Source organism: Elephantulus edwardii, unplaced genomic scaffold (assembly GCF_000299155.1).
Source record: "Elephantulus edwardii isolate Elephantulus edwardi_28Jun2011 unplaced genomic scaffold, EleEdw1.0 scaffold00036, whole genome shotgun sequence".
NCBI classification, from domain to species: Eukaryota; Metazoa; Chordata; class Mammalia; order Macroscelidea; family Macroscelididae; genus Elephantulus; species Elephantulus edwardii.
Genome location: NW_006399786.1, coordinates 7831775 through 7843732, shown reverse-complemented (window position 1 = coordinate 7843732; position 11958 = coordinate 7831775). Strand labels below are relative to the sequence as shown.

Below are 11958 nucleotides of genomic sequence, written 5' to 3'. Positions count from 1 at the left end.
CTAGGGATTTTGAACATTTCTTCATGTGTTTGTTGGCCATCTTGAATGTCTTCTTTGGTGAAGTGTCTGTTCATATCCTGTGCCCATTTTTCAGTTGAATTATTTACCTTTGTCTTGTGGTGGAGGCTTGTTTCTTTTTGTAACATTGTTACTGCTTTTTGAAATCTGGACCTTTTTGGTAACAGTTAAAACTGTCCCTCTGTCTCCAGGTTGTCGGATAGGTCAAAACCAAATGGATTTCTGCAGCTCTGCCTCATTTATGGCAGCTGGGAGAGAAAACCTTCCTGTACTGAATACCAGAATAATTTGCCCAGGTAGTATAGATTCTCTAACCTGATCTGTTCATAAATCATTTCCTGAAAATGTGTAAGTATCTGTTCTAATTTAATTGCCTCAAAAACAAGTATGTGTGAACTGAGCCTGTCCAGTTGTTGACATTTTAGGGTGGCCTGCAGCATGGAACCACTAGCAAAGAGCATCTTTTTTAAAATTTTTTTATTAATTTTAATGAACATTTACAGAGATTTTGGATTTCCATTCATTGTTGCACTTTTCTCCCTGCCCAGCCCTCCCCGCCCCAGTTTGTTCTTCTCTTTGAAAAGTAAAAGAAAAATTCCTTCCCTATCATATATCACTTTTAAATTGTCCTCTCCCTCATCTGTTTCAATGCAGTATGCATAATTTATCTAGTTTTTCTCATTCTTATCCCAACCCTGATGTTAGTCCCATTCTACAACAATGGCATTATGCAGAGTTTGTCCTTTTGTGACTGAGATATTTCACTCAGCATAATGTCCTCCAGGGTCACCCATTTTGAATAATATTGCATGAGTTCCTTGTTTTTCAACACAGCGTCGTATTCCGTGGTGTGAATATACCACAGCTTCTCTATCCATTCGTTTGTTGATGGGCACTTGGGTTGTTTCCAACTCCTTGTATTGTGAACAAAGCCGTGATGAACATGGGTGTGCATATATCTGCTTGGGTGGTGGTTATGGTCTCAAAGAACATCTGTAAAGAAATCTTAATAGCAGAACTTACAGTTATTTTGGGAGTTTCCTTTCTGTTTAATAAAATGAACACAAGCCAAGATTTCAGAGAAATCATGAACTAGAAGTTTTCCTTAATCTTGGAAGTTTATTACAAATCCATTGAATAATCTGGAATATATGGAATCATAGAGCAAGATCAAGAAAAGTGGTGACACAGCGAAAATTAGGACCAGCTGTCAAGTTCAGACTCCCATTTAAGCCATTTGAGGCCTTTAGAAGATGAGCTCCCTCTGCTGTAGACTCTTGGCGGTTCCACAGAAATACCTGACTGGTATGACCTGAAGCTCACTTCACATCCATGACACAAAGTCCACTGCCTGCTGCTTTCTTTATGCATCGGTATTTAATGCTCTACTTTCATGTTGTACAAGTAAGATATTATGAAAAGGATAAATAATAATATGTGTTGAATTCCTAACTCTGTAAATATCCCTATTTAAATCCTAACTCTGTAATAAAACCCTATTCGTTTTTTCTTTTAATTGTGATGTTAATGAAAGTTTACAGGAAAAAGTGGATTTTTATTCATTCCTTTTGCAAATTTTCCACCCAATCCTGTTTAGAAGTAGCATTTTTCTTTTGTTGAGGTAATGAAGTCTTTCTTGACTCAAGTATGTCTAGACCTATCACTTCTGAGCTACACAAACAACAGAATAGGCTTAGAGGCACAGCAGAAATACAAGGACCAGGAAACACCGAAGTCTGATGATAGTCACCAGAAACTAACATTCCCAGTGGACTAGGTCACCAGAACTCCCATATAGAGATATCAAATGACCCAGCAATTCTACTTCTAGTCTAGGTATATGTACCAACAATAATTGCAAGTATATGACTACACAGAACCTTGTACATGAATGTTCATAACACTGATAATCATTTAGAAGTACAATGAGCATGGCTGAGGCCCTGATGTCATGCCCCATGTCATGATATTTTTAGCTGCAGCCTATGCACTGGAATGTTGGACACTAAAAAAGATCAAAGAATTGTTTTCTTTGAATTGTGATGTTGACAGAAAGTATTAAATATAACGTCAACTGTTAAAAGAACAAACAGCTCTGTCTCAGAGGGGATGCATCTAGGGCGGGTGCTCGTCAGAGGCATGAAGGGCACTTCTCACATTCTTTGTACATGTAGTTAGGAGGCGTTGTTGTTGGTAAGGTCCATTAAGTTGACTATGTCTCATAGCAACCCAGTGCACAGTAGCTATGAATCCTGTTCTATCCAGAACCAATTTCACACATAGTCTCTAACACACATACCCTCATTACCTCAGTTAATGTGTCAGCCTATCTCATCCAGTGTCTTCTCTCCTATGCTGTCCCTCGACCCTTCCAAGCATGATATCATTCTCTAGAGACTGGTCCCTCCTGGTTACATGTGCAAAGTATGTGAGATGGAGCTTCAAAACTCCTGTCTCCAAGGAGCAGCTTGGTCTCACCCTCACCCTCTCCAGGACAGACCTGTTAATTCTCTTGGCAGGCTATAATATGTTCAGTACTCTTCGCCAGCACCACAGCTCAAAAGCATCAATTCTTTTGTCATCCGTGGACATTGTCCAGAACTCCGATGCATAGCAAGTAATTGTGAAGACCATGGCCTGTGTCAGACACACCTTAATCTCCAGAGTGACATCAGTGCTCATCATTACTCCGGAGAGCTTCCTGACAGCAGATTTTCCTAATGCAATTCATCTTTGGATTTCCTTAATACTGGTGCCAAAGAGTGTGATTGTGGAACTGAGCGAGCTGAGGCACCAGTCCTTGGAAAAAATACATCATACTGGGAAAAGTAGGGGGGTCCTCAAAATAGAGGAAGACCCTTGATGAGATGGATTGACACAGTGCCTGGGATAATTGGTTTGAGCATGGCATGGCAGAGGTTGTGAGAATGGCATGAGATAGGACATTGTTTCTTCTGTGTGTTGTTCACTGTGAGTCTTACATAGTGAATTCAGTGGCATCTAACATCTAGTCATAAAGTGCCGTAATATGTTCACAGCGAGGAAATTAAGTGATATGATAAAATTCATCTTGATTATTTGTTAATCAGCTTTACTTTCGTAATGACAATGATGAACAATAATAATAGTCCTCAACTGTTTATTCTTGAAACCTGAACTGTTAAAGTTTTTCACTTTATTACTTTTCTCAACATTTCTATTTATTATATGTAGTTGGAGCATAGAGAAGTGATAATTCTATACCAGTTTTAAGCAATTCAGCCTTTATAAACAAATTTAATATGGTATTTGCTAGAACAAAGGAAGTAACATTTGTTTCTTGATCTTAAAATATTATTGAGACAGTAGATGGCAAACTCACAGAGACTCCTATTTTAGGTCCTCTTTTGCTTAATTTTCTAAAAAAAAGAAGTTTCTATTCTTAATTGTCTATCTTAACTGGCACTGAGTTGATTCTGAGTCACAGCAGTTCTCCCTTGGGTTTCTGAGGCTATAAATATTTATGAGAGGAGACTGCCCATCTTTCTTTCATGGGTTGACTGGGGATTTAAACTGCTGACCTTTTAGTTAGCAGTCAGGTTCTTTTAACCATTACACCATCAGTACATTCAAACAGCTCTTTAGACATATAAAAAGCCTTCTATTTATCCAGGTTGTTTTGATTAATGAAAAGTAGGCCTGAAATTGTTAGAATGATACTTTTTTCTGATGTCCCTGATATGTGCTCATGTCCATATTTATTTTTTTGGCAGGTTTAAGAGCAGGACTAGCTGCCTCAATTGCTGGGAGTTCCATTATCAACAAAATGTTACTAGCAAACAGTGATCCTTTTGAACCAGAATCAGATTTATTGTAAGGAAATTCTTTTGCATATATTTTGTTTTGATGTTTCCTGTCTCTGTTCTATACAAATGATGAATTTTTTTAAAATGTAAAAACAATTAATATAATTTTACAAAGAGAGTATCAGAAACTTGCAAAGGTAGTTGATACTCAGTACACTGGGCCATTTGAATTCCACTGTCTGTCATGAGCTAGGTCCCTTTCCGGCTATCCCTGCTGTTCTTTCTGGTAGGAACCGTGTGGCTCAATGTCCAGCTAGTCCCTTTTTAATCTCCCATCTTTCTCCTCAGCCTCACCAAATGGAATCTCTCTCTAAATTCAGCTTCTACTTTAGTTCCTTTTGGCAGCTTCTGCTGATAACTGATCTCTCTCCTGAGAATCAGTAAAATATTTTGGTGCTTCAATGAATACTTCTTTTGCCATTTTTAATCTTGCATTTATAACTTCTCATTTCTCTAATGACACTCCTCGAGGAAGGCACGATATTTTCAAATGTCTATATACTTTCAAAAACACTCAGCTCTTACCTTTAACCCAAGACCACCAGTAAGGTGATTAAGTGTCCTCCCTTTCCCCCTTCACATCAACGCCCCTGTTCAGCATGAACAAGCCAGAGAGTCTGCATCCATTTCCCAAATCAATAAGACAGCTGGTTTAATTGCCATTGGAAACTGCTTACCATTCCCCTGTAGCATCTGGTTCCCACTGGATCCTTTTCATTTCCTTCACCTGCTCCCCCCACCAACCAAATTGTGCAGCTCTGCAACTGCATCCCTGCCCATCCTCACCTTTCTGACCCCAACCCTCACCTCCTTGTACCCCCATTATGTTTTTCCCAATAAAATTTTAAAAAAATACAAAAAAAAAACCCAAAACACTCAGCTCTTAAAGATTTTTGTCTAGTAGATTAATAAATATTTGTCCATTAAGAGTAGGCATGAAGAATATTGTCTAATGAGAGAAGCGTTGGTCCTGGCTTCAAGCCTTCCTTCGCCTCCCCCACAATTGCCCTCATCTGTCTGTGGGACTTAATGCACTAAAAGTTAGAAACACTAAGATTATTTTTTCCCCAATTAATAGAAAAGTAAAGCTTGACCCTATTTTCACTTAATGCCTTACTCACCAGCTTTCTGTATCAAGGGTTATACATGTGTAGGGTTCTGTGGATGGGATATGAATGGGAAGTAGTTCCCATCAAGCTTAAGTCTCTCTCATTCACTTTCTCATGAAAGCTTTAGGTAGTTTTAAGTACTGTTTTAAATTCTAATTGTAGCCATTGTTATGAACCAAAAGTTAATAAACTTTTAAATATTTTTATTCTTGACACAGTAAAGATATATATGATGAAAAATGCGTCATGAACAATTACTTTGGTATTGGATTAGATGCAAAAATTTCATTAGAATTTAATAATAAGAGAGAAGAGCACCCTGAAAAATGCAGGTAATTTTTATATTAGTAACATAATTGAACTCAATTTTATTTTAATTTCATGTACTATCTTTTTTTAACCTATTGTTTTTCTACTAATAAATAGTAAATAAATAATATTTACTGAAATTTTTGGCTACATTTATTTCAGGAGCCGTACTAAAAACTTCATGTGGTATGGTGTCCTTGGAACAAAGGAGTTACTACAGAGATCATACAAGAATTTAGAGCAAAGGGTTCAACTTGAGGTAAGTTCACTTCAAGGGATTACCTTATTTAAATTGCTCCATTGAGAAAAAAGAATTTCATATGTGGAGCTCATTTGGCCTAACTGGCCTTTGATTAGCAGTTAAACTCTCAAGAGGGGAAAAAAGATGGAAGTTTTTTTGTAAAGTGTGGTTGTCAGCTCCATTGTAAAGGAGAGAGACAGTGGAGAGTAGTGACAGCCTAACTCTCATTATCACCAAGTCAGTTGGTTGATATTTTACTCATGACCCAGTTGTGTCAAGGTAGAATTGTTCAACATAAAATTTGTAACAACTGATTTTTCAGAAGTTTAGAAACACTTTCTGCCATTGAATCAGAACCAGACCAATTCATAGCTGACCTTCCAGCAGGTTTTCAGAGGCTGGAAATTGCACTGGAGGAGATTGTCCATCTTCCTCCTTTGGAGCAGCTGCTGAATTCCACTCACTTCCTTTGGGTTGGAATTGAAACTCCTTACCCACCAGGCCACCAGAGCTCGCTTGATTTTTCACGAGGAGAGCTTTTTTCTGCAGCATCTTTGGTCGACTTAATCCACTACCCTTTCAGTCAGTGACAAATACATTCTTTATTTTTACCACCCAAGAATCCTCACTAACACTTTAATACTGCAAGCTTTGTGTTGAATTATAGTATTGAAGTATTCGATAATCAAAAACTTAAACAACACAAAACCTATCAAAAGAAGATGGAAGAAGAATTGGTTACATTTCAAAAGATGGCATATGTTCAAAGACTGATAATGCTAAAGGAAAAAGTCCAAGATCCATCAATCAGGCATTCGTGGAAAACATGACTCCAGGAATTGGCAGGATACTAGTTGATAGATTTCAGCAAATAAATAGAATGCAGAAAGCACTCACTTACTACTATATGCCAAAAAATTTTGAAGATTATTTCATTCCCAAGCAACTGGATGAGATCCGTATGTATGCCCTTACTTACAAAATATGATCCATAAAAATGAGTTTATCAAACAAGATCAGTAATACTGCATGCAAGTATATTATGTTAAAAGTAATTCATAATTGATGTAGTTGTACATTGACAGGGAACTGCCAGTAATTAAAGCAAAATTCAGACGAGCATGTGGAATGAGAGTTAATTATTCTGATCCCAGATAGATTATGATTGAAAGCAGAGAATACTATAAAGATGTTTACTGTGTTCTCTTGGCTTCACAGAGGCATTCAACTTTTATGGATTATAATAAATTATAGATACCATTTGCAAAAAAATGGGAGTTTCAGAACACATAATTGTGTTCGTGTGGAATCTGTATGTAGACTAAGAAGCAGCTGTTCACTTAGAACAAGGGGCTGTGGCATGGTTTAAAATCAAGAAAGATATGTATCCGGGTTGTATCTGTTCACCATTCTTATGTGACCTGTATGCTGAACAAGTAATCAAGATTGGAATTGATAGTCTTAGAGTTGATACAATCACTTACTTATGCTCTAGAGCATTTGAAGCACTTGATGTTGAAGTAATGCTTTAGTATGGATTACACCAGAGCAAAAAAAAAATTCTCACAAATAGACCAGTAAACAACATAATATAGAAGAGAGAAACCATTGAAGTTGTCAGGGATTTCCTTTTTTTTTTTTTTAATGGATTCACAAAGCAACACCCATAGAAATAGCAGTCAAGTAGTTACATGAGGTTTTTTCATCAGGGAAATCTGCTGTAAAAGATCTCTTTAGAATGGTAAAAAAACAAACAAACAAAGAACCCAAAGATAGCACTTTATAGACCAAACTGTGCCTAACCTAAGTTATAGTATTTTCTTTCCATTTACATACATTTGAAAGCGAGTAAATGAATGAATGAGGAACTGAACAATAACTGATGTCTTTGAAATATGGTGTTGGCTAAAAATATTGAATGTACCATGGACTTCCAAAAGAATAAACAAATCTGTCCTGGAAGTATAGCCAAAATATTTCTTGGAAGGAAGGATGGTGAAATGTCATCTTCTGTAATTTGGGCATGTTATCAAGAAGTACCAGTCCCCAGAAAGGGATATGATGTGTGGCAAAGTAGAAAGTATTTTGAAACTCCATCTCAAATATATTGGGCACATTGCTAGGAAAAGCCAGTGCTTGGAGAAGGACATCATGCTTGGAAGGGTAAAGGATCAGTGCGGGAGAGAAGACCCTGGATGAGATGGACTGACACAGTGACTGTGGCAATGAGGGCAGATGTGTCAGAGATGGTGAGGTTTGCTCAGGGTAGGGAAGAGTTCAGGGATACTGTTCCTAGGGTGACTGTGGCAATGAGGGCAGACGTGTCAGAGGTGGTGAGGTTTGCTCAGGGTAGGGAAGAGTTCAGGGATACTGTTCCTAGGGTTGCTATGAATCGTTGTCGACTTGATGCTATATAACAGTAACAGTGAGAGCTACGACACAAACAGATATATACACACACCCATATTCATTGCAGTATTATTTTTATTAGCAAAGAAGTGAAGTGCTCATTGATGAGTGGTATGTACACATAACACAGTGCTGTGCAGCACTGAAAGGTGGTGGTGGTGGTTGTTTACCATCAACTCGGAATCAACCCAAAGTTGATCCTCCAGTGGGTTTGCAGAAGCAGTTAACTGAATGAGAAGAGATTACTCATCTTTCTCACGCAGAGCAACTGGTGGATTTGAACCATGTGCCTTTGGAATTGCAATGCAACTTCTTACCATTAGGACACCTGAGTTCCACACTAAAAGATAGTTGAAAGATTATAAAAATACTAGATAGTGTGGATAAATACATTATACTGAATTCAGTCAGTCAGTCAAAAAAAGGACAAATATTGTCTGAACCTGCCATTTATATAAAAACTGAAGAAAGGCTTACAAGGAAAAAGAAACATTTTAGGTGATTTCCAGAGATGGCAAAGGAGAGAGAAGTGAGTAAAATCGATCAGTGAAAGACACCTAGTAAGATGGTTGAAGACAAAGGCAATATATAAGAGGATAATTAGTCCAGAGTCACTAAAAGAAGTGAAGACACTAGCAAACAAACAAACAAAAAATTAGAATATTTACACACTTAATCCTATGATATATGCAATAAGAAGTATGTCTTCATGTCTTAGAACAAAGAAGAGGGAAGGAAAGCAAAGATGTATAGAAAGACTATCCAAAGAATTAGTGAACCCCAGAGTCCTCAGCCGTGAGGCCAGAACTGGACAGGGCCCAGCTACCACTACTGGCTACTCTGCAAGCAGAAGGTCCTGGACAGAATGAGCATAAATGTGGCATGAAACTCCAAAACATAAAAATGGGCACGTTGAAGGGTCGGACAGGAACTTGTGAGTAACTCTCCACCCCCACCCTGCCCATGGTTCAGCTTTCAGCCAAACCGTGAAAACAAAAAACAAACCCAAAACTCATTGCTGTCTAATTGGAACCCCCAATGGATTTTCAAGACTAAATCACATGGGAAGAGACTGTTCCTTTTTTATTTTTCTTGGAGCTTCTGGTGTATTTGAACTGTCAGAGACACATGGCCTTTAAGTCAGCAGCACCAGTTCCTATGGGTTAGGCCAGGAAACGTCTCAAATAATAGACAGACCCAGAAGGGAGCTATTATGAGGGATATTTCACAAGAGATGATGAAAAAGCTCTGGGAAATGTGGAGGGTCAGAGGAAGAGATGATGGCCCTCAAACGAAATGGTTTGACACAGTGACTGTAACAGTGGGCTCGAGCATATCAGAGTTTATGAGGGTGGGCAAAGGTTAGATCTGCTGTTTCCAGGGTCGCAATGATTTGTAGTCAACTAGCTGGTGCCTAACAACAGTGGTAATGATTGAACACCATGATAATTAATATGGTACATGAGAAGACTGTGGAAATAGCAAGTGTTTTATTACCCTTCCACCCTTCCAAAAAAGATATTTAAATACAATATGACCATGTTAAAAACAAGTGCTTTTAGGTGACCTGGAAAAGACTCAAGAAAAGTAATGCCCAATGAAGAATTGGACAAACTTTTGTTGTTACTGTTTTAAAATTCTGCTTTTGGCAACACCTTTGTTATAGTTATCTATGCTCTAAAAATGTTTATGAAATAATTAGGCAACTCTGGTGGCCTCATGGCAAAAAGCTGCTCTGCAGTCCCAGAAGCACACAGTTTGAGACCACCAGCTCTCCGTGGCACTGCCACTGAAAATCCTCCTGAGGGTCAGGCATGGGAGGGTTCGGTTCCAACTCAGTGGAACACAAGAAAATGCTTTAAAATTTTTTATTAAATATTGTTGTTGCTGTGTGTTGTAGAGTCAGACCAACCCATAGCTGACCCACCAGCGGGTTTTCAGAAGCATTTAGTAACACAGGAGGAGAGTGCCCATCCTTCTCCTACAGAACAGTGGGTGGCCTCGTACCAAGTGCCTTCAGGGCTGCAGCACAGCTTCTTGCCGTAAGCCACCAGAGCTTCCTTTTTTTTAAAATTTTTTATTAAGATGTCTTTATAATGTGTACAAAGATATTTACAGGAAAGTAAACATTATCAGCACACCATATTAATCTTCTGTGTTTGATGGTCTGGTATCTTCCACACTTGAGGTTTGGGATTTTTCATCTAACCACCCAGCTTTCTGTCTTGCAGTGTGATGGACAGTATATTCCTCTCCCTAGTCTGCAAGGCATAGCGGTGCTGAACATTACCAGCTATGCCGGTGGCACTAATTTCTGGGGTGGAACTAAAGAGGATGATGTAAGTAGCATCATGGGAGTAAGTAATATATGTCCTCGACAACAGTTCAATTCCTGAAATTACTTTTTTAAAAAATAAGTCAGTAAACCACATACCATTTATTTCATTCCACCTTTGTGAATGCTGTTCTATCTCATTGGGAGAAGAGAAGTAGAACAAGTTTTTAAAGTATTTATGTAAGTGGAATCTCATTGTTACCTGAAATTTTCATGTTTACTGTATCAGATAGATTACATCTGTGGAAAGAACCACTGAAGAAGCTCAGTATCAGCTGTGAAAAGTAGGCCTGGTGCTGATTGTGGAACAGACCACCAACTACTCATGTGCAAGTTTAAGATGAAGCTAAGGAAAGTGAAAAGAACCAAAATATGACCTTGAGTCTATCCCACCTGAATTTCAGAACCATCTCAGGTACAACATTGAAGCCTTGAACACTAAGGAGCGAAGACCAGATGAGTTATGGGAAGATATCAAGAATATCATCCAGGAAGAGTGCAAAAGGTCATTGCAAAGATGGAGGAGGAAGAAAAGACCAAAATGTATGTCAGAAGCGACTCTGAATATTGCACTGAAGCACCAAGAAGCCAAAGCAGAAGGAAGAAATAAAGACATTAGGGAGCTGAACAGGAGATTTCAAAAAGCTATGCGAAAAGACAAAGTAAAGTATAATAAAATGTGCAAAGAGCTGGAGTCAGAAAATCAAAGAGGCCGAACTCGCTCAGCATTTCTTAAGCTCAAGGAACTTGTAGAGTCAGACCAACCCATAGCTGACCCACCAGCAGGTTTTCAGAAGCAGTTAGTAACACAGGAGGAGAGTACCCATCCTTCTCCTACAGAACAGTGGGTAGCCTCGTACCAGATGCCTTCTGAGCTGCAGCACAGCTTCTTGCCCTAGGCCACCAGAGCTTCCTTTTTTTTAAATTTTTTATTAAGTAATTAAGAGAAATGTCTTTATAATGTGTACAAAGATATTTACAGGAAAGTAAACTTTGTAAGCACACCATATTAATCTTTTGTGTTTGATGTTCTGGTATCTTCCACACTTGTGGTTTGAGATTTTGCATCTCCCTAGTCTCAAGTTGCAATACTTAAGGATGATTTGGGAAGAGTATTGAGTGATCCGGCAAGTATTAAAAGAAGATGGAATGAGTATACAGAGTCATTATACCTAAAGGAATTGGCAGACACAGAAGAATTTTATGAAACAACATATGAACAAGAGCCTGTGGTGATGGAGGAAGAAGTTCACACTACTTTGAAAGAATTGGCTAAGAATTAGGCCCCAGGAATTAATTGTATATCAATTGACATATTTTAACCAACAGATGCTGCCCTAGATGTGCTAAGTTGTACCAAGAAATCTGGAGAACAACCACTTGGCCGACTGACTGGAAGAGATCTATATTTGTTCGCATTCCAAGGAAAGGCGATCCTACTGAGTGTGAAAATTATCGAGCAATCATTAATATCACATGCAAGCAAGATTTTGCTAAAGATTATTCAAAAATGACTAGAACAGCACATCAACAGAGAACTACCAGAAGTGCAGACTGGGTTTAGATGGGTCCGTGGTACTAGGGATATTGTAGCTAATGTTATATGGATCTTGACTGAAAGCAAGGAGTACCAGATTGCATTGATTACGCAAAGACATTTTTGACTGTGTGGATCATAACAAACTGTGGCTA

At 38.4% G+C, this 11958-nt stretch overlaps 1 protein-coding gene across 1 annotated transcript in view; it reads left to right on the top strand.

Moving 5' to 3' along the window:
- The window catches only part of DGKH (diacylglycerol kinase, eta), a 243155-nt gene that overhangs the window by 202122 nt on the left and 29075 nt on the right, over positions 1 to 11958 (top strand). The window contains exons 17-21 of the mRNA XM_006884615.1: positions 210 to 314; positions 3771 to 3863; positions 5187 to 5304; positions 5444 to 5540; positions 10163 to 10270. Coding sequence (XP_006884677.1) covers positions 210 to 314; positions 3771 to 3863; positions 5187 to 5304; positions 5444 to 5540; positions 10163 to 10270 — 521 coding nt within the window. The remainder of the gene's footprint in view (positions 1 to 209; positions 315 to 3770; positions 3864 to 5186; positions 5305 to 5443; positions 5541 to 10162; positions 10271 to 11958) is intronic.